General features: G+C 34.8%; 2 protein-coding genes across 3 annotated transcripts; one reads left to right on the top strand and one right to left on the bottom strand.

The window, feature by feature from the left end:
• Positions 1–7,137: 7,137 nt before the first annotated feature.
• On the top strand, positions 7,138–18,172 carry LOC21386028 (protein SLOW GREEN 1, chloroplastic). 2 transcript variants are annotated; one of them, XM_024168894.1, is made up of 2 exons: positions 7,138–8,281; positions 18,128–18,172. In XM_024168894.1, exon 1 carries the CDS (start codon positions 7,266–7,268, stop codon positions 8,244–8,246), a length of 981 nt encoding a protein of 326 aa, XP_024024662.1. In that variant the 5' UTR covers positions 7,138–7,265; the 3' UTR covers positions 8,247–8,281; positions 18,128–18,172. The 2 variants fall into 2 exon arrangements, with proteins under 2 accessions (XP_024024662.1, XP_010101400.2); XM_010103098.2 differs by lacking the exon at positions 18,128–18,172 and adding an exon at positions 8,435–8,592.
• Positions 8,391–21,811, bottom strand: LOC21386026. Its single transcript, XM_010103096.2, has 14 exons — positions 21,608–21,811; positions 19,652–20,182; positions 18,114–19,310; positions 17,685–18,012; positions 17,134–17,389; positions 16,820–17,036; positions 16,323–16,672; positions 15,644–16,168; positions 14,029–15,232; positions 13,520–13,867; positions 12,927–13,164; positions 9,445–12,092; positions 9,200–9,348; positions 8,391–8,984 (listed from the first exon to the last, which is right to left on the bottom strand). The coding sequence occupies exons 1-14, from the start codon at positions 21,722–21,724 to the stop codon at positions 8,693–8,695; spliced, it is 8,400 nt and encodes a 2,799-aa protein (XP_010101398.2). The 5' UTR covers positions 21,725–21,811; the 3' UTR covers positions 8,391–8,692.
• Positions 21,812–22,013: the final 202 nt, after the last annotated feature.

The following is a 22,013-nucleotide window of genomic DNA, read 5'->3' as shown; positions in this document are numbered from 1 at the left end:
AAAATACTATAAATATGTTCATTTTAAGATTCAAGTCATATTACTATAGTGTTTTCTCTCAACAATTTAAATTTAACTTTTTTATTATAATATTTTTCTCTTACATACACAATTTAAGTCATAACTTAAATAACACAAAACAATAAGTCCTGTACCTTTCAAAAAGAAAAAAAAAACCATAACATGCACTTTTAAACAATATATTTATAAATTTTAAACGTGAAAATCATAGAAATTACCATACACTTGTCGCGGTTGTCATAAAAAATGAGAGGATCCTATTTTATAAACTGGAGTGTTTAGGGCAGGATACTTTCCATCTGATCAAAAAGTTATATTTATAACTTTTCTAAAAAGGAAAAAGAAAAAAAGTACTTCTCCAAATCCAATCACAATTTCAACACATTTTTTTTAATGGAATAATTTCAACATTTTTTTCTTATCCCCATCTACGTTAATTTACGAGAGTTTCTCTAATATGATTAAAAAAAATTATTAGTATTTTTTTATTTTTAATAGTGAAATTTATATTAAAAATTATCTATTGTAATTTTTTTTATTTTTATTTTTATGTATTTTTTAATCTAATTCAACTGTGAAAAACTGATATTATTGATACATTAGGCTCACAAATAAACTTTGTTAAGTAATTTATTTTTTCTTCGGCCTTATTCATTTTACCGATTCGAATTTTCAGTTGTAAGTTTTTATTGTTAAAATTTTTTAGAAAATGTTACATCTAACTTTTTTTTACTACAATTAAAAGTTCTAAAAAAATGTCACATATCAATTCGAATTAAAAACTCGAATCTCAATTCGAATTAAAAACTTGAATCTACAAAATGACTAGGCCTTTCGAAACTCGTTAGGCCTGTTTAGTTCGCTGATTCGAGTTTTTAATTCGAGTTGAGATGTGACTTTATGTGAGAACTTTTTACTGTAACAAAATGGTTAAATGTGATTATTTCTGAGAGCTTTTTATGGTGTGTTTGGTAGATGGATTCATAATCCTGATTCAGAATCAATATTTGTTTACAGTAATTCTGAATTATGATTCTGAATCATGATTCAAAATCAGTGTTTGGTTTGGCTGATTCTGAATCGTGATTCTGAATTGATGTGATGTTTTAAACTAGCTCAAATCGTGATTCTAAAACCACCCCATCTTAATTTAAGGTAATTCAAATCCTTAATTCTGAATCATGATTTTAGAATCATGATTTGAATCTAAAATCATGAATCATGATTATGATTCTATAATCATGATTAGAGTTACTCTAATTTAAATTTTCGTACTAAATGAACCCTTACTGTAATAAAACTTAAATTCAGAATCAGTGTCTAATTTAGATGATTCTGAATTGTGATTTAGAATTTGATGTGATGTTTTAAACTAGCTCAAATCGTGATTTTAAAACCACCCCATCTTAATTTAAAGTAATTCAAATCCTTAATTCTGATTCATGATTTTAGAATCATGATTTGAATCTAAAATCATGAATCATGATTCTGATTCTATAATCATGATTAGAGTTACTCTAATTTAAATTCTCGTACTAAATGAACCCTTACTGTAACAAAACTTAAATTCAGAATCAGTGTCTAATTTAGATGATTCTGAATTGTGATTTAGAATTTGATGTGATGTTTTAAACTAGCTCAAATCGTGATTTTAAAACCACCCCATCTTAATTCAAGGTAATTCAAATCCTTAATTCTGATTCATGATTTTAGAATCATGATTTGAATCTAAAATTATAAATCATGATTCTAATTTTATAATCATGATTAGAGTCACTCTAATTTAAATTATCGTACCAAATGAACCCTTACTGTAACAAAACTTAAATTCTAAAGCAACGAACGTTTTTTAGCTTTAAAAACCTCTCAGAACCCCAAAACTGTTCTAGGAATAATTCCAGAATATTTATTTCTTTGTGTTTATTATATTGAAGGCTATACAAATAGGCCTTTCGGGCTCAAGAAATCCTAGTTTTCATTTTGCATTCTAAAACACCTTGTCCATACTTTTTGCTCTATATTGAAACCTCCAAGCTTAACAATTTTTTGTGTTTATTTATTTTAATTCTGCATTAACTTTTACTAGTATACGTGCACAAATTCGGTAAAGTCATACGAGTATTCATCAATCACGCAATTTTATTTTTTAAATATCTTGTTTTTGAGAGAATTTAGATAAAAAAAAAAAAAAACATAAAAGAAAGAAAGCCACAGAACTTAGTAGGAGAAATTATTGAAACTAATTAAGTATTTATTAACAATCATCCACTCGGTTTAAGAATTACAATCACTGAAATATTGATAGAAAAAAAGATAAACATAACTTAATTTTAAATAATCCTAATTGTAAACTAAATATTGAAGCGAGTATATATCTAAATAAATAACTGTATAATGTTTAATTCAAAATTCTAATCTACTTCTTCATCACTAACCACCATTCAAATGGGGCTGCAAGTATTCTGTCGATTGTGACTCTATGTTTTCGCTTCATCGCTTTCAAACAAATAACTATTAGGAAAAGTTAATATTTCATATATTGTCACGTTCATTATTATTTTGTCTTTGGTTATATTTATCTAATTTTACGATAATCTCTAGATTATTTATGTAATTTACATGATACTGTCATTGTAACTTGTAATTCTCTCAATTTTTATAATCTATAAATATAAGCACATTATTGAACTACGTTAATATTGTTTTCTCTTTTTCTTTTTATTTTCTTCTTTCATTTTTAAAAACCACATCATTATTCGAATTATTGATATTAATGTGGTAAGATATAGTAAGTTCAATAATCTATTCTTTTAACAAATGATCTTTCCTCAAACTGAAGTCATATTATTTTAACATTCACGATCATTGAACTTCAAAAATATAATTTAAAATATATTTTCAACTTATTAAATACCTCAATAATCACTCGCCACTCATATAGGATATATTCTTTAATTAATGGCTCAACTTGACTCGTTAATGTGCAAAAGTTTCACCAAGTTTACTTAATTAATTCATAAAAACTGGAACAAAGTAGAGCAACCTTTCATTTTAATCAAAGTTTACATTTCGTTGTATGGTAATGTTAACATCTTTTTCTTGTTTGTATAAAAACCAAAACAATGAACGAATAATAAATGAAAGTGCGATGAGATTGAGGAATATATAAAGATGTTTGTCTTTTGATAATAATTTGCACAAATGGAAAGAAGAAAGAGAAAGAAGAAAGAAGGAGATGGGCAAAAATTATGTAAAAGGATTAATTTTAGTGATAATGTTATCAAGTATGTTTTTGGAAGATATTGTCAATGCAGATTCTCATCCTCCTCAGATGAAGCTAGGCAAGTTGGTGACGTCAATCACCAGGTGCATATGGAAGTCTAGTAAAGAATGCAAAAAGGAACTAAAACATAAAAGAAAATTAAAGGTGTTAATGGAGTATCATAGAGAATTTTCTTTGTGTTTTGAGAAAAAGTTTGACAAATGCATCACAAATAATTATTTTCAATTAGAACCAAAATGATCATCAAGTTTTTGGAGTCATTATATATAAATCTCCTAGTCTTCTCCTTAGCTCATGTACACGCATAACATAAATGCATGATTTGGGTGAATACTTTTGTAGAATCAAGGATATACTTTATCGATATTTATGAAAATATCAATTATTTAAATTTGAAGCTGTTTTTTATGATTTTCTCAAGAAATTTCCAGAAATTTGAGGAAAGATCCACATCATTTTGGAACATTGAAGTCTCTCAAAAAATGTATCCATGTAGTCTTTTGACAAACATATGAAAAATATATCGGTTTTATCTTCTTTCTTGTGTAATGTCGTTTTTTATTTGTTGCAGAATTTCATTTTTTTTAAGCACCAATTTACTACTACTCCTTTTACATCAATGGTTAATGAGAGTCTTTAGTTGCACATGCTCTTTAAATCTAAGCACAAAGGTCACCTTAACCCGGCATGTCCTCCGCTAAATTAAGCACCCAATCTGCTTTTTTGACCAAAAGTTTTGTATCATGATTTTTTTACAGAAATCAAAGGATATTGGGCATAACTTAATCTAACAAAACCGGCTTGTTAGGGAAGGATTGCCCTCACCTTATTAAGTGGACCATGCCAATATCTCTAATTAATGTGAGATTCTAATACGCCTCCTCACGCATAGCGTGGACCATGCTAAACCGCTGTGAATAAGTCGATATTAGGGGACCTAACATTGTAAAATTGTGCCTGCTCTGATACCATTTTACAGAAATCAAAGGATATTGGGCCGAACTCAACCTAACAAAAATGACCTGTTAAGGAAGGATTACTCTCACCTTATTGAGTAGATTATGTCAATATCTCCAGCTAATGTGAGATTTTAATATGATTCTTGCGTATAGGCGACTAAAGAATTTCAACGATCGAAATATTTAGCAGAGAAAGATTTATGCTTCTAAAATATTTGGTAGTTAAAACGTTTTACAACAAAGACTTTAGTAGCAAATTCTTACCTTTTTGCGACCAAAAAGTTCCACTCGTAAAATTTGGTCATGAAACAACATGCATGATCTCATTTTTTTGCGACCAAGAGCTTAAATTTGCTGTCAAAATTTGGTTGCAAAATCTCTAAAGCCAAAGTGTTTTTAGTCGCCAAAATATTTTGCCACCGGCTTTTGGTGACCAAGATTTTGCGACCAAAAATAAGGCATTCTTTCTAAAATCTTTGTAATGAAATTGAGTGTGAGTAATTCGAGTTGAGATGTGACTCTATATGAGAGTTTTTTACTGTAATAAAAAAATTAAATATAACTGTTTATGAGAGTTTTTTACTGTAACAAAATTCAAATTTTAAATTCGAATCGGTGAAATAAACGGAGCCTTTGATCTTCTAGATGCTCTACTCCTCTATGCCCACAAGATGTAGATCTTTGACACATGATGCTGACAAGCTCATCGCAACAGCGGCCAGCCAAGTGTAGACGAGCTTGTCGCAGTGTTTTTTCGTGCCTCATCTCCATTTGCCAGCCAAAGTGTGTGGGAGAAACGAGAAGAGAGAGAGAAAAAGATTGAATGAAAACTCTAAGCTGATAATTTTAGAATAGCGTGGCAAAGTGCATGAGAGAGTTTCTTTCTCTTTTTTCTTCTCCTTACCAAACAAGAGATTTTATCTCTCTTTCCATCCATCTTTTTCTATCTCTCCTACCAAACATAATCTAAATAAAATACTATAAATATGTTCATTTTAAGATTCAAGTCATATTACTATAGTGTTTTCTCTCAACAATTTAAATTTAACTTTTTTATTATAATATTTTTCTCTTACATACACAATTTAAGTCATAACTTAAATAACACAAAACAATAAGTCCTGTACCTTTCAAAAAGAAAAAAAAAACCATAACATGCACTTTTAAACAATATATTTATAAATTTTAAACGTGAAAATCATAGAAATTACCATACACTTGTCGCGGTTGTCATAAAAAATGAGAGGATCCTATTTTATAAACTGGAGTGTTTAGGGCAGGATACTTTCCATCTGATCAAAAAGTTATATTTATAACTTTTCTAAAAAGGAAAAAGAAAAAAAGTACTTCTCCAAATCCAATCACAATTTCAACACATTTTTTTTAATGGAATAATTTCAACATTTTTTTCTTATCCCCATCTACGTTAATTTACGAGAGTTTCTCTAATATGATTAAAAAAAATTATTAGTATTTTTTTATTTTTAATAGTGAAATTTATATTAAAAATTATCTATTGTAATTTTTTTTATTTTTATTTTTATGTATTTTTTAATCTAATTCAACTGTGAAAAACTGATATTATTGATACATTAGGCTCACAAATAAACTTTGTTAAGTAATTTATTTTTTCTTCGGCCTTATTCATTTTACCGATTCGAATTTTCAGTTGTAAGTTTTTATTGTTAAAATTTTTTAGAAAATGTTACATCTAACTTTTTTTTACTACAATTAAAAGTTCTAAAAAAATGTCACATATCAATTCGAATTAAAAACTCGAATCTCAATTCGAATTAAAAACTTGAATCTACAAAATGACTAGGCCTTTCGAAACTCGTTAGGCCTGTTTAGTTCGCTGATTCGAGTTTTTAATTCGAGTTGAGATGTGACTTTATGTGAGAACTTTTTACTGTAACAAAATGGTTAAATGTGATTATTTCTGAGAGCTTTTTATGGTGTGTTTGGTAGATGGATTCATAATCCTGATTCAGAATCAATATTTGTTTACAGTAATTCTGAATTATGATTCTGAATCATGATTCAAAATCAGTGTTTGGTTTGGCTGATTCTGAATCGTGATTCTGAATTGATGTGATGTTTTAAACTAGCTCAAATCGTGATTCTAAAACCACCCCATCTTAATTTAAGGTAATTCAAATCCTTAATTCTGAATCATGATTTTAGAATCATGATTTGAATCTAAAATCATGAATCATGATTATGATTCTATAATCATGATTAGAGTTACTCTAATTTAAATTTTCGTACTAAATGAACCCTTACTGTAATAAAACTTAAATTCAGAATCAGTGTCTAATTTAGATGATTCTGAATTGTGATTTAGAATTTGATGTGATGTTTTAAACTAGCTCAAATCGTGATTTTAAAACCACCCCATCTTAATTTAAAGTAATTCAAATCCTTAATTCTGATTCATGATTTTAGAATCATGATTTGAATCTAAAATCATGAATCATGATTCTGATTCTATAATCATGATTAGAGTTACTCTAATTTAAATTCTCGTACTAAATGAACCCTTACTGTAACAAAACTTAAATTCAGAATCAGTGTTTAATTTAGATGATTCTGAATTGTGATTTAAAATTTGATGTGATGTTTTAAACTAGCTCAAATCGTGATTTTAAAACCACCCCATCTTAATTCAAGGTAATTCAAATCCTTAATTCTGATTCATGATTTTAGAATCATGATTTGAATCTAAAATTATAAATCATGATTCTAATTTTATAATCATGATTAGAGTCACTCTAATTTAAATTATCGTACCAAATGAACCCTTACTGTAACAAAACTTAAATTCTAAAGCAACGAACGTTTTTTAGCTTTAAAAACCTCTCAGAACCCCAAAACTGTTCTGTGGCTTCCTGAACTAAAACTAAACCCACATCCTCTTTCTCCTCCTAAGCATCTCCGCCCCCATTTCTTGCCTCTACTCTCCAACTAAGCACTTGTCCATCATCATCATCATCATCATCATCATGAGCATCTCCATGTTGACCACATTATCATATTCATCCTCTTCTTCCTTATCGTCTCTCTTTCTTTTCAACTCCACAAAACTCAAACCACTAGTCCCTTCTTCTTCTTCTTCTTCTTCCCATCTCCGAATCAAAGCTTCCTCAATCCATGTCCCATCTAACGACAACAAACCCACAATTCCCATCACCCAAACACTCACACGCTTCGCCAAAACCGCCATTCTCTTCGGCGCTACTGCTTCCATGGTCGTCCTCAAATCGACCCACTTGCCCGCCAGAGCCGAAATTCCGGTAACCATCGTCGAACAAGACCAAGCCCAAGACGGAGGTGCCGAATCGTCGTCGTCTCCGCTTTCGGAGTTTTTGGAGTCGAATTCGGAAGCCATTGAAGCCCTGAAGTCGCTTCTGCAGCAGAAGCTCGAGGGCGGCGAGGACGACGAGGCGTTGACGATATTGAAGCGGCTGGTCGCGGCGCAGCCGGCCGAGAACGAGTGGAAGTTTCTGATGGCGAGGCTGCTGGCTGAAAGTGGTGAAATTCAGAGTGCACGCCAGGTGTTTGAAGAAATTCTCGCCGCGAATCCTCTGTCGTTCGAGGCGCTGTTTGAGAACGCTTTGCTGATGGACCGGAACGGCGAAGGACAGGCGGTGATCGGGCGGTTGGAGGAGGCTCTGAGGATTGCAGAGGATGAGAACAAGGCGAAGGAAGCTCGGGATGTGAAGTTGATTATGGCGCAGATACAGTTCTTGCAGAAGAACGTGGAGGAGGCTTTGAGGATCTACCAGGAGTTGACCAAGGAGGACCCGACCGATTTCCGGCCGTATTTCTGTCGGGGGATGATCTACAGCTTGTTGGATAGGAATGCGGAGGCGCGAGAGCAGTTCGGGAAATACCGCGAGCTTTCTCCGAATAAGTTCGAAGTGGAAGGCTACTTGCGGAGTCCATTATCGAGGATGAAGCTATTCGGGACCGATGAGAATTGAATCTGAATCTCTGGAGATTCGAGGCTGCCTATTTGGTTAGTCTTTTTCAGAGTTTGAAATGATAAGAAAGGACCAGTCTTGCAACATAGTTTGCATTTTTCTATGAGAAATTGTTAGAAATAAAAAGAATAGTGATAGCTTTAATTTTGTCTGTTTAATAACATAAATATATATGCCCCTGTATGCAGAAATGGTTACTGCTGGGGATTCTTGAATTACAGACTTTCAACACACAGAATTCGTTTCAATGTATTACTTTTAGCTGGAAGATTGTGATTTTTAGACTTCAAAACAAACCAAGTAAACTTAATGTTCATTTACAATAAATATTGATATTTCAGGAGTTTCTTAGAGGCTTATAGACCTGGATTCTCATATTTAGAGCATTAGTAACCTCTCTAACACTTGTCAAAAGAGAAGGCAGCTTCCATAATTGGTTCCCCACATTAGAGAATGTGACAGCTATCCTTTGGTTTCGGTGCTGCAACTTCCGCTTTGTTTTCCAGAACAGTGCTAGCTTGAGAAACCTTCGACTTGCCCTTGTCAGACTCGCTAATCTTCTCAGGCGTGGCGCTGATATCTTTCTTTTCACATTGATGACTTGATGAAACAGCCTCCTTCGCTGTCGTATTTTCCTCATCTGTTTTATGCTGGTGAAATAGCTGACCCAACACATGCTCCATTCTCGGCCTTTTCAATTGCAACTTCTTAGAAAGTTCTTTCACTAGAGGCATGTTCCTAATAAGGGAATAAAGGGAGACAGGGAAAGAGAAAAAGTTGAAGTTGGTACCCAGTGGGGAAAGAGGAAAGGGAAAAATGAAACATATTACTTATTCATGAAAAAACAATTATAATACTCCTTCCCCCTCTTTGAGTTGGAGCAGAGTTGAGATTTCGAAGAAAAGCAATTCTATAAAGCTAATCCCAGCAGGGAAAGAAGTCTATAAACTGACCTTGCATTCAATGCAGCTGAAAGGTGTTTCAATTCGTATACCATGTTGACCACATCCCCGCGTGAGGTTTTTTCTTCATAGCCAAGATTTTTTGGAAGATTTCCATTCATTGCAGCGGTTAAAAGGCGGATATATTTCTCCACTTCCACCTAAAAATGATGGTAGACAATGAGGAAAAATCATTTTCAACGCTCGTTTAATTTTTTGTTTGATTTAAAATCTCATGTGAAACAAATGTAGGCTACCTTGATTGTTTGAGCACTTGATGTGAAGTTTCTTTCATCTCTTCCATTTTCTTGAGAGTTTATCCCTTCAAATATTTCCCAAAAGCACACGTAATCCATTAACAAGTTACTTTCATGCTTGTCCTGAGTGTGATCGACCTGCTCTGCTGCCAACTCAAAGTCAGAATGCAGAATATCAGAACTCTTCTTTCCTGCAGCAGAACTGCCTGTAGAAACTGTTTCTCTGGGAGAATAGCTTGCTTCGACTGTAGCAGCTCGGCTTACACCTTCTGAAGCTTCACCGCTTTTCGAGAAGAGTTGTCTCATTATGTCACTTTTGGAATGGTGTACCCCCATATCAACAACTATAGCACTTGGAAATGAATGCTTTGTATAATCTGCCCCAAAAGTCACAATCACCAACGAGTTATCAATCTTTTGAAATGCTTCAGCAAGCACATTTAGATTCAAGCTTAAAATATGTGACTTAAGGGCATCAGAAAATTCCCATGGCAGTTGTTCAGTGATGTAGCTCCTCCCTAGCAAATCAAAAAGTAGATCCAAACACATATTGAAATTCGCATGAAGCAAGCATATTATCACAACCATCCTAGACACGAGTATCGAGTAGTACTCGTTCTCCCTTGAGGTATATCTCCTGATCCATTTAATCAGATATCCCTTATTGCAGAGGCATGTTTTGATGACACTGATCACAAACTTAAGGACGGCTAGAAGGGACAGTTGGAAATCTACCGATGCATTGGATCTTGACCAGGTATTATTGGCATGTATTTCTTGGTGGATAAGCCATTCAACAAAGGATGCCTTTGTAGTAACCACGTAACCTTGATGGGAAGATGCCCAAATCAGAAGGCGATCAACTAGATACAAGAAACTTCCGGGGGATATACAGTTAAACTCTACCCTGTAATTAGCATTGTATGCATCTTCCAAAGCTTCATGAAATCTACTGATCAGAGACTGACTTGGAAAGTATGATCCTCTAGACCTGGATAGAATCTCAAAGAATGCCGTCCACCGTGGATTCCGGCCCATACTCTCGAAAATCCTCTCGAGCAGCTCAGCATTGAGCTTGCCAGACCCGAGAATAACCATGACTATACTTCCAATTTTCCCTGAAAGATTATTCCTCGGGTTGGTGTATTCAATTAGGACTTGCCTCAGAAAATTCTTACAAAAGTCAGTTTCTCTGAAGAGAGTAAGGTTCTCCATCAATGATTTCCTCCAATCTAAAGGGAATATGTGGCTGCAAAATTCATCAGTTGATAGTCTAATAAATTTCTGGAGATCCTCTGATTCTTGACACGACATCTTTAGGAATTTGGAGTCTAAAAGAGAACCCACAACCTCATAGATTAGGGTAAGATTCCTGCATTTCCTGAAAATGATATCAGAATTCTCGGTCACGATGCTGTAGAGGTCTCCTAGCTTGTGTAGTACCTTGAAGCCAACCGAGAGTACTTCCGAACACCAGTAAATCTGAGCAGCAGAAACAAACTGGCAAACATCGATAGAAACCAACGTTCCATCACTGCAAACACATCTTTTCTCCACATTTCTCGCCCAATCAGCATCAGGGTTGAGCAAGATGTAGATTATATTTTGGTCATGGAACTGCCTCTGAACACCCAAGAAGCTCAAACAAAATTCTCCATAGCTTCTGAAGTCACAAACATCCTCGGTCTCTAGACGTTCAAGATATTCAAAAATACCCACAACCTTCTCTTTCCAAAACTTCCAGAAATAGACCAGTGATTCAACTGAGACTTGGTTTTCAGATATCACGTCTTCAGAATGCTTCTCAAGATCAAGCACCGAATCCTCCTCACAGAGATACTGCATGAACATCGACGCAAGATGATCGTCCAGAATTTTTCGAGCAGATAAGATTTCACCTCCAAGACTCTTGTGTCTCCTGGAAGCATTCAATTGACATTTTTTCATCAACAAGTCACTCTTCTTGTTTTCCAAAATGTCAGCCTCTGTGCATACAAACTCGTAAAAGCTTTCCGTCTCATTCTTGGCAAATAACTTGGTCTTCATTAGAAGATTATCCTTTTTTTTAAACAGCTTTAAGGGCCAGCCGTTTTTACCAGACGACCAGAGTGAGTTGGCAAGTACATAGGAAAGAAGTAGAGTAGCTGCTTCTTTGTATTTACCAGCCTTTCCAAGAAGATCTGCCGCAAGTAGTTCATCTCCTTTCAGCTTTGCAATTTCTGCAGCTTCCACAAAATTTCCTGATTTTTCTTCGAATGTCGCAAGTTCGTCAAAGCAGCCCAATGAATTCAGAAAAATACGAATCGAATTCATGGAATTAAAACCTTTGACAACTTTCATCATGGACGTATGATCTTTGACCTCATAATAGTGAAGAGCAGAGCATTCCAGAAACTCCTGTTCAATTTTTTCTATTTCTGGTTGTTTCCTGGTCACATCACTCTCTTTCTTATCCTGTTGTTTCCAGCGCTCTATGTGCGCCAGACCCAGGTCAAATAATTTTCCTTTGGCACAAACAGTCACACACTCTGGGAAAAGATTGCCTCTAGCATAAACATTAGCAGCAAGATTGTAGAGACCTGCCAGAGAAAAGCATTCCGCCGCTCTTCGCAGCTCAGTGTCGCCATATATTTCCAAATAAATTTGACCTGCATGGATAAGTTGTGATAAGTTACTTAACACAATACTAGAGCTGAAATGTTATCTCAAACCATGAACGGATGATGAATTTGAAATATCGATATGGATGGAGATATCAGTTTTGGTGAAACTATATTAATATTGTTGGAAATTTCGTGAAAAATTTATAGAAACTATGGATATTTGCTTTAAAGCCTAATATTTCTCTATCTATTTTAGGACATGATTAACCTTGAAAAGAATATATAAATAAACAAGTTTTACGTAAACAACTTCATAGATATTAGATAGAAATCTCTAAACCAAAATAAAGTCCTATAAGGCTCAAACACGATTCATGATGATTCAAGCAACATTGGCACTATGACACGCTTTTCTGCAAAGTGTACAAGCATGCTTATGTGATGAAAATCTTTTATTCAGCTAATCGAACACTGATAAAGTGACGCAAAAAAAATATACATATGTTTGCTTAATTTTGCAATTTTTTTTGGATGTTTTCAATATTTGCTTAAATTTTGCAAAAAAATACACTACGATCTCACCAAAATAGATAAATGTACCAATATTACTGAAATTTAAGTGAAATTTTTTCTGAAAATTTTTAACCCCAAAGATATTTCTGGATCTTAAAATTTCTGTAATTTCAATTTAAGTTAAAACGTCGAGGATTTTTTTTTTTTTTTTTTTTTTTTTTGTTCCTTGGAATTGAAGTTAAAAGGGAAGTATTAAATATTTTGAGTGCTAAATTTTACTTTTAAGTTTGAATAAGATTCATTTTAAACAATATCAACGGCTTTGAACAATGAAATGCTACAAAAGTTTGTGTTAGAAAGTTATACCTGCTCTCTCATACTCCCCTGCATTATAAAAACACCTTGCAGCGGAATCGGCCTTGTCGATGGCTTTGAATATTTCGGCGGCTTCTCTGAGGGCTGAATTGGCTTCTTTGGGATTGGAAGAACGAATTTGGTCGGCCATTGCTTCAAGGCCAGCAGCTTTAGACTTGCTTTCCCAAAATGCATCACCAGCTTTTTCAAAGCATATTGTGGCCATTTCATAGCTGTCCTTATAATACAACTGTAGACAAGCAGATTGAATTTTTGATAAGTTTGCGTTGTTTAAAACTATGGTACATGTTGCTTAAGGTGGGAAGGAGTGATCAAAACATAATGTGGTGTATGACTTAACATAGATTAAAGAAAGAGAGAGAAGAAGAATATAGGAAGAAGAGAGAACAATTGATAGGAAATCTGTATACTCAATAATAATCATTAAGGTACACAGTAAAAATGCAGTTTCTAAAAGTCTATTTAAAGATCTTACTCCTAATAAATCCTAAATTACGCAATTATGCTAGGAGTAAACATATTGTGGCCATAATCTTAGAATCATTATTCTTGTTGCTGAAGAGGAAAGAAAAAGAAAAGCAAACCTCGAGGCCCTGTGATCTCCACTCCTCGGGACTGCTTGTAACTTGCATCGCCTGTGCAAGAGAATTATCGAGTACCCTTACTTGTACAAGAAGCTTCTTCTTCCAATAGTCAAACATAGGTTTGGATAGTTCTGTGTTATCACAAATCCACAACCTCCGCTTTGTGCTTGCAACAGCAACATATAATTGCTTCAGCTCGGACAATAAAATGCTATGTTTGGACTCATCAAAAAGTGGAAAACTACGTGACATATCATCAAACAAATCTTGCTCTTTCATATAATTATATATGGCTCTCCACCGTTTTCCCAGAGGGGATGATCCAAAAAAGTTGTACAATAATACATCCTGCGAAAAATACATTGTTACGGTCGGCGCAAACATAGGAAGTGGCAGAAGAAGAGTGGAATAAAAGATATCACCAGACTAGAAAATCAAAAACCCTCATTGGAAATAACATGTTTAATATAAAAGTAAAATACTGTCTAAAGATCAACTATAGCAGTCACCTGAAACTCCAGGTCCTTGCATTCCATTATGGTTAAGATAAGAGCTTGTTTCCCAACATAGTCCTTTATTTTCTGTCTAGCGCTTTCATCTCTTACCAAAATCACCTGCTGTGCGCCGAAACTGATAACATTTCTACTTGTGTTCTCACTCTTTCCAAAGAGGGTGAAGGCTGGACTTTCATTGCTCCGGGATTCAAGCAAAAATGGAGTTTCACCGATTACAGTTGTGGTTCCAGGTTCCATAATATCAATAGATAGAGGAAAGAAATGATAGAGTAATTCAATAATGCTCTGTGACAGCTTTAGGATACCAGCATTGGACCGAAAATTTCGAGTCAAATGGAAAATGTTCGTCATTCGACCATCATCTTTCCTTTCCTTGTGTTCCCTTTTGGGTTCCAATACAAAGCTCTTGTCGAACAATGATCGTATGTCTTGGATTCTGAAATCAATACCTCTTGCAATTGTTTCAACAGTGTCACCAGAAAAAGTGAAACCTTCTTCAACATTATTGCATACATGTCGAAACAAAGCAACTTGACTCATTGTAAGATCTTGCACCTCATCAACATATAGGAAATTCATTCCTTCACCCTGATATCTTTCACGTTTGAGTCGACGATGGAGATCATTCACAAAATCAGCCAAATCAAATTCACCTTTTTCCATCTTAATATTTTCATAAATCTGAAATATATCATATATTCTCTCCCTTTTCTTCCTACCGATCAAACTAGAGGCACATCCTTCTGACAGTACAACATAGTCCTCCCTAGCAAGTTTACCATCGATTGCTTCCATGGATTTCAGTCCACCTTTGATATGAGAAATTATCTCAGTAAAAACTCCAGAAGGATCAAGCTCCTTTGTCAGGTGACAGTCAAAATGAGGCCAGTATTGTGAACAAAACCTCTGAAAATTGACTTCTTTGGCTCTTATGAACGACTGAAGCACGCATGATCTTGATGTGCACATTTGGCTCCTAGAAAGTTCTGCCATATTAATGAAACTTTCGAAGAAGGAGTTGCCCAATGTTCGATCGAGCATCATCAAGAATTGATGGAATGTTATGATAAGAGGGTAATGATTAGCGGGAATACCATGAAAAGAATCAGGAATTTTCTTAGATTCAGTTTCTTCAGCATCAATGTCATCCATATGAATCAGACTGCTTTCGGATGAATGGCTGCCGCTGCAAGAAAAGCTGCAGAACCAAAAAAAAAAAAAAAGAGTTGGAAATCAAATCTTTATGCACCATATTCTTAGTGTATAACCACAAGAGAATATAATTTATCAAATCTAATAGTCGGAAATAGCTTACAGAGTTCACTAGAATTGAATAGTGGGTGTCTATTCATACTTGAAAAGAATTAACTTTATGGCTTTCGACAGAATGAAACTTTATCTGAGATTTATAACACCACACTCAAGAAAAATTAGAACACTAAATAGTAAGATTGTATAGGTTAAACAAAACTTTGAGGATAGAGATTGTAGATCCTAAAGCGTCCAAGATTTATTGGTCAGAATTTTTTCCTACTTCTCTACATGAGTGATGGAAATTAAGACTTCTAAATTAATATTAAAAGTAGCATTTCATGAATATCTTGCATACCTTCTCAAGTAGGAAAACCGCTGTTTCACAGCATTGCATTGTTTAGGACTCGTTACAAAAAGTTGGCGCAGAACATTTCCCCTAGTTTTTTCTGAGTTCTTCTCAACCACACTATTTTGATTAACATGTCCAAATACATTGCTCTTGACTCCATAAAGTCCTTCCATAGTCTGGTGATGCAAGTATTCTTTATGAAACAACTTCATGGTTAAGACGGTAGTTTTTCCCGTTCCTGACCGTCCAAGAATGAATGTACTTCTATGAAAAAGGATTATCTCCTTTTCTTGGTCCGATACTTGGAAAGGAAGATCCAATTCTCTGGCATCGCGATCAGATAACATGTGATTCACTACACAATTTGACAGGGAGTAGAATTTCATTGGCAGTGAACTCTCACCAACTCTTGAATTCTCAGTATAACCTCTACCATCAGGAACACCAACAAAATCACTTCCAGTTTCATTCATGGAAAGATGCTTGAAACGGACAATGTCCAAAGAGGTTGGCCAAACTTTCGGTATCTTTCTGAGGATAAACAATCAAACACGAAAATAGAGAAAGCATTAGGAAAGCAATAAAGGAAGACGGCTTGTGTATTCATGATCACTTATCCAGATAAAGAAGGCTTTAAATTTTAGGAACATGTGCTCAGAATCACTTCAAACACAAAGCAACATACCCTTCCAAGCATTTTTCATTGCACAGGTTGATGAAAGCTTCTGTGCACTTCTCAAAAGTACAGGTTAGGCATTTTACGAATTCCGGAATATTCTCAGGAGGCAGCAGGTCCCAGATCTTCAAAACTTGCATGTGCCCCGAATCTGTTGATACTATGTCGACAGTGCAGACAACACTCAAACCTACAACCTTAAAACTATTTATCTGCAAAGGGCTTTCACAAAATGCTATAACTTGCCTCCTAGGTCTCCAGCCATCAGAGAGTCTAAGTAGAAGGTTTATAACTGACTTCTTTGTTTCAACTGATGTCAATTTTCTGAATGAGTTCAGAAAGTTGTCACTGAAAAAGACCTAAGAATTCGGGATAGAAAGGGATTTAAAAAAAAAAGAATGTATTAGATAAAACTCTTGAATCTAAAAGAGCAATTGCAAGTGGTTAAAAGTTGGTAAATACAGACTAAAACCAGTATATATACATTTGACTACCGAAAAATATACCTTCCACTTAGAACTCTTGAAAAGTATACTGTCAGGATTAAGCATGTCTTCAAATTGGCCAAATTCTTTCTTGACCTCTGTTATAGACTTGGCCAAGTCTCCGTCATGGTCGGCATTAAAGAAGCATCCGCGTTTTTTTGCATCAAGGACAATAGCCGCCCAGACGGATTGACTATTGGCTAAAATTTTTTCGTTGCCCAAAATCCAGAGGCAGTGCCTGTAAACATGAAAAGGGCCGGTTGTTATTTGCCAAACCCAAACTTTATAAAAAGCATGCAAGAACATATTCGACATGGTTTAACATAATGCCATACCTTGCCCTTGTAAGAGCAACATTAGTTCTCTGAGGTTTGGAGACGAAATCCAACGAATGACTGCCGCTACTGCGCACAGTCGACATTATTATTATGTCTTCTTCCCCACCCTGGAACCCATCAACTGTTTTCACCTTTACTTGAAAGCCACAAATTTTATCATACTTCTTCCCAAGTTTTCCGTGAACTGCAACTACTTGAGCAGCGTAGGGAGACACTATACCAATACTGAGCTCATGTTGTGACTTACGCCATACTGTACACAAAAGAAAAGGAAAAAGAATAAGAAACACAATCTTTTTAGAGATCACAATTTCTTACCTTTAGAGCACCATCTCAAAAACCACGAAAAACAGAAAATTTGGATGCATTTTAGCCAACTGTATTCTCTATGTGCTGAAAACTTTCATCATAATTCTACATAGCAAAGAAAAAGAGACTAATGATCTACAAGAAACACTTAATGAGGACATAATGTTTGTTTTCCCAGTAGTAAAAGCAATGTAGTTTTCACATATTAGTGCACCCAAAAAGCAACATCGTGTGGATACCTTTGTACAAGTTCTGCAGTATTTTCAAGATAACAGCTACCTCCACCATATTTTTTCGACTATGTCCGTCATCATCCTTTTCCTCTCTTCCACCGATAATATTGATAAAAGCATAGGGACCAAACATTGGTCTAGGAAGATAATTCTTTCCATGGCTTTCCCTTTTCACAATAGCTGAATCCTGGATCTGGTTATGATAGAATTCTGAATTTGGGAAAATACTTATGGATGGATGCATTCTGTATTGCACACTCAGGAGGTGCCTCGGATGATTTTGTGAGCTCAACCTCTCAAACAAACTTCTTCCAAATCCAGCGTCCTCAGAAACCTATTTTTAGAAAAATAAGATTTGAATCACTAACCAAAGAAAAGAAAGCGTAAAAATTTACTGCACAAGTGTAAAGAAATTAATGAAATGATCAAACATACTTTGCTTTTAACAGTTGCTGGTAATTGCCATTCATCACCAACAAGAACGGCATGCTTGAGACCTGGAAGTTGAAGAGGTATTGTTGATTCGCACTCTTTCAACTGTGCAGCTTCATCAATAACCAAAATGGTTGGCTTAATTTCCATATTATGCAGCTTAAAAGAACACGACACAGTACAGAATATTAATGAAGCTCTATCAAAACAGAATTTCTTAATTGCTTTTCGGCTCTTAAAACTTGACATATCAAGTTCTGCGAGGGAACCGCGAAGAGTTCTCAAAAGAGAGAGACATTCGTTTCTCTTCTGAAACAGCAAGAAAGACGGTTTCTCTCCAGATGAATGAGGAAGCTCTCCAACTACTTCTGAATGAGAAAAGAGCTCTTCCAGTTCTTCAGAGACTACATCAGGTTGAGACAACAATGATTGGAAAGAATCAAGTAAGCCCATAAGGGACACCATGCTTTTAAATTTTTTTTTCAGAATGTAACTTTTTGTTGTATGTTTGCAGATATTAGAGATGCATCTTTTGAGCTCCAAGAAGTTAAAACCAAATCTCGCTCTCCCAAATTCTAGAAATGACTTGAATTTTTTCTTGGCAACTTCACTCTTACTCACACTTCCCTTCTCAATGCTACTTTCACCGCCTTGTTCTCCTTCAGTTAACTCATTTTCCAAGATAATATGGTACTCAGAAACACAATATGTGAGAAAATTTATCATGTTAGTGAAACAATAATTCCAACCGAGTGGTCCAAAGCACTCCGCGAGCTGTTCGACTCGATAATCCAAGTATATTTCTTCCATATCTGAACCAATGTTGAGCCTCTCCTTGATACCAAAGAGAAGAATATCTCCCAATGAACAAAACAAGTCGTCAGACTGCGCATCCAATACCATCTTCAGGACCCGAGAAGCCAGTTCAGTAATTGCAACATTTGTGGGAGCACAAATGAGGATTTTATAGTTCCTTCTCAAGAGGGTAACGAGAAGAGTACTAGTAGTTTTAGTTTTTCCCGTCCCTGGTGGACCCCATATAAGTTCCACGGCAGATTTCTTCTTGCACTGCATCATATGAAGACAGGAAACAACTGCTCCTGTCTGGGACTCATTGAGTTCGGAAGATAAACTCTTCACCATCTTCTCATCCCCGACGCCATTATTTTTCTTGCAACGGCCATCACACTTTTTCTTAACCTGTTATGCAGAATTGAGATTTTCAAAGTCCAAGAAATGCGAACACGGTAATAATAGTTCAACCCTGAATGCCCCATTATTTGATCTGTTTCGGAAATTATATGAAATATGTGGGGCACGAAACTTTTTGAAACAAAAGGTATTTAGAAAGTTAACTGAGAGAGTCGGAAAGAAACTGCGAGTGGCTACCTAGTCTTTGCAATTCTTTTAACTTATGACCATGATTGCTCATTAATTAGAAAAAAGATGAATAATTTGCAGTTGTATGTAAAGAATCCATGTTGGTAAATCAAATTCTAAAAGAAGAGAAAAGTGTGAAAATTTGTCATTGACAGGCTTACCGCAGAATTGTTGCACAGAGTTTCAGTTATTATCTGCAGATTGCTGAACATATGCAATGCTTCCCATATCCTTTTCTGGGGGATTACATTCACCAAGAAAATGACATACAACGGACTCTTCGTCTTAACGTTGTTTTCAAACTCTTTTGATGCCTTGACCTTGAAATTAGTACCACCATCCCCTCTGATATCAATGAGTGACAGAAAGGCCCACGACTTTCCTAAGCTTTGTAAATCAGAAACAGTTTCTGGTTTACAATGTGCCAAAACAAGGATATCGCCGGGCAAAGTTTTGTAAGGTTCCTTGCCGCGGCCATTGTTGAACTTGCTTCTCCAGTAATTAACTTTAACTTGATATACTTTTGTCCCATATGGTTTAGCTTCTTCAAAAGAGATAACCTCAGCAAATGGTGCTCTATATAGCGTTTCCATACTTGAATGCAACTCGGCTCGAGTTTCTTCCAATAAAGGGTTGACATAAGAAGCGAAGTACTGCCTAACCGATCGAAACGATTCTGGAATCTTTTCCACCTACAAAAGGAACATTGTTAGTTCATGAATGATAATTTGAAGTTTGTAATATGGTAAATAGAGTGCGGAGTCAACGAGTTCAGTCGAACAGCGAGTCTATGAGCCCCAAAATGCATCAAAAGAAGTTTTGAAATGCACCTAAGGAAAAGCTGTGTTTTTGCTAAAATAGAAACCTTTGAACTTCTAACTGTTTAATGATAAACGAACTAAAACCTCTTACCCTATTTTCATGACTATAATGATCAAACATCATTTATTTCAGTCAATACCATTTTAAACCTCAAAATCTACTTCATTCAAATACACCACAAAATAATAGGAAAATCATGCATTTGAAAACTTGATTTGCATCCGGAACCATAACAATCATGGCAACCATAAAAGCCTTTTCATATCTAACTTTAGTCTACACTTGGTATGCATACGTAAATCGTGTACGCTCACTTTAAGTATTTTCTTATCTAATTAGTGTTGTTTGTGGTTTAATGTGTACGAAAATCCTTTTACGTGGTTATAAAACTGAAAATTAAACATCAAAAATATTTTTAAGACACTAGACATCAAAACTGATTTTCAACTACGTACGAATCCAATACAACATTCCACACACACACACACACACACACATATATAATATGGGTAAAGTCTCCAATCCGGTACCGGATTAGAGCGGCACGTGTATATTTTTTTTTAAAATATATATTTCCTTTTCGACACATGTATATTTCCTCTAAAAACATCTATATAGGTGTTTAGACAAATTATAGATGTCTTCTTACATTATACATGTTTTAAAAAAATATATACATGTGCCGAAGAAGAAATATACATATTTTTAGAAGAAATATACATGTGTCGTTCTAATCTGATACCGAATTGGGGACAATTCCTCCCTATATATATATATATATATAGTTCTCGAAATTGACTTGATGTATTTACCAATTACTAGGCGGACATATGACTACACAATCTCACTAGCGTTTTGAAAAAGCTAATAGTCTCGTATGTATGGAAACCTTAAAAAACTAATATTACCGTTATGGGTTTTTCTCAGCGAAGAAAGTAGCAACTGTTCTTGTATCAAGCGACAAAAATGTTATACTATGTAAAACTATGTTTTTCTTTGACATTATTTGGATGAAGAAAAAAAAATCGATCTTTGTGAAATACTATGTAAAACTATGTTTTAAACAAAAAGAGGAGCCCAACATAATGGTTTTTCTTTTACATTATTTGGATGAAAGAAAAAAAAAATAACAGTTTCAATAGCTGTCGGACTAAGAGAAATGTTCATTTTAAAAAAAAAGCGCCACAAAATAAAACGAAACAAACCTAGTACTGATCATGACTACCACATGATGAGAAATGTAAACTACAAAGAACGAACTAATAGCTAGAGAGAGAGAGAGAGAGAGAGAGAACCTTGTCCTTGAAAAGATTTTCATTGAAGACGTCTTCCAGAGACCAAGAAAACACAATATCAGTAAAGCGGTCAGCGGCAGTTTTCTTCTTCTTGTGTGAAGCTTCTCCTTTCTCCATATTTCTTCTTCTCTTCCTTACACAATAACTCTCATCATATCACACTACACAAACAGCTTGATCCTCTTCTTACTTGTGAATATCCGTACACCCTCACAACCCTTTTGAAAGAGAGATGAGAAGAAAATGGAAATGGGTTTCTTAGCAACAAAGTTTTGTAGCAGCTAGAGAGAGAAAAGTAAAGTTTAAAGAGTGAGAATTTTCTTTACTTTACGAAGCAGACAATGAAAAAAGCAAAGAGAGCCACTAGACTAGGAATAATTTCGTTAATGTTTTTATAATATGTACC

The sequence above is a fragment of the Morus notabilis genome, unplaced genomic scaffold (genome assembly GCF_000414095.1).
Source record: "Morus notabilis unplaced genomic scaffold, ASM41409v2 Scaffold893, whole genome shotgun sequence".
Taxonomy (NCBI): Eukaryota; Viridiplantae; Streptophyta; class Magnoliopsida; order Rosales; family Moraceae; genus Morus; species Morus notabilis.
This window is presented reverse-complemented; position numbering and strand designations above follow the sequence as displayed.

Bases quoted from the DNA above. Each gene is read 5' to 3' on its own strand.
- LOC21386026 (XM_010103096.2), bottom strand. From the start codon at position 21,724: ATGGAGAAAGGAGAAGCTTCACACAAGAAGAAGAAAACTGCCGCTGAC. The intron at 16,169-16,322 runs GTATGTTGCTTT...GTTTATCCTCAG, and splicing joins AATGAAAAATGCTTGGAAGG to AAAGATACCGAAAGTTTGGC. The intron at 9,349-9,444 runs GTAGCCTACATT...CATCATTTTTAG, and splicing joins CAAGTGCTCAAACAATCAAG to GTGGAAGTGGAGAAATATAT.
- LOC21386028 (XM_024168894.1), top strand. From the start codon at position 7,266: ATGAGCATCTCCATGTTGACCACATTATCATATTCATCCTCTTCTTCC.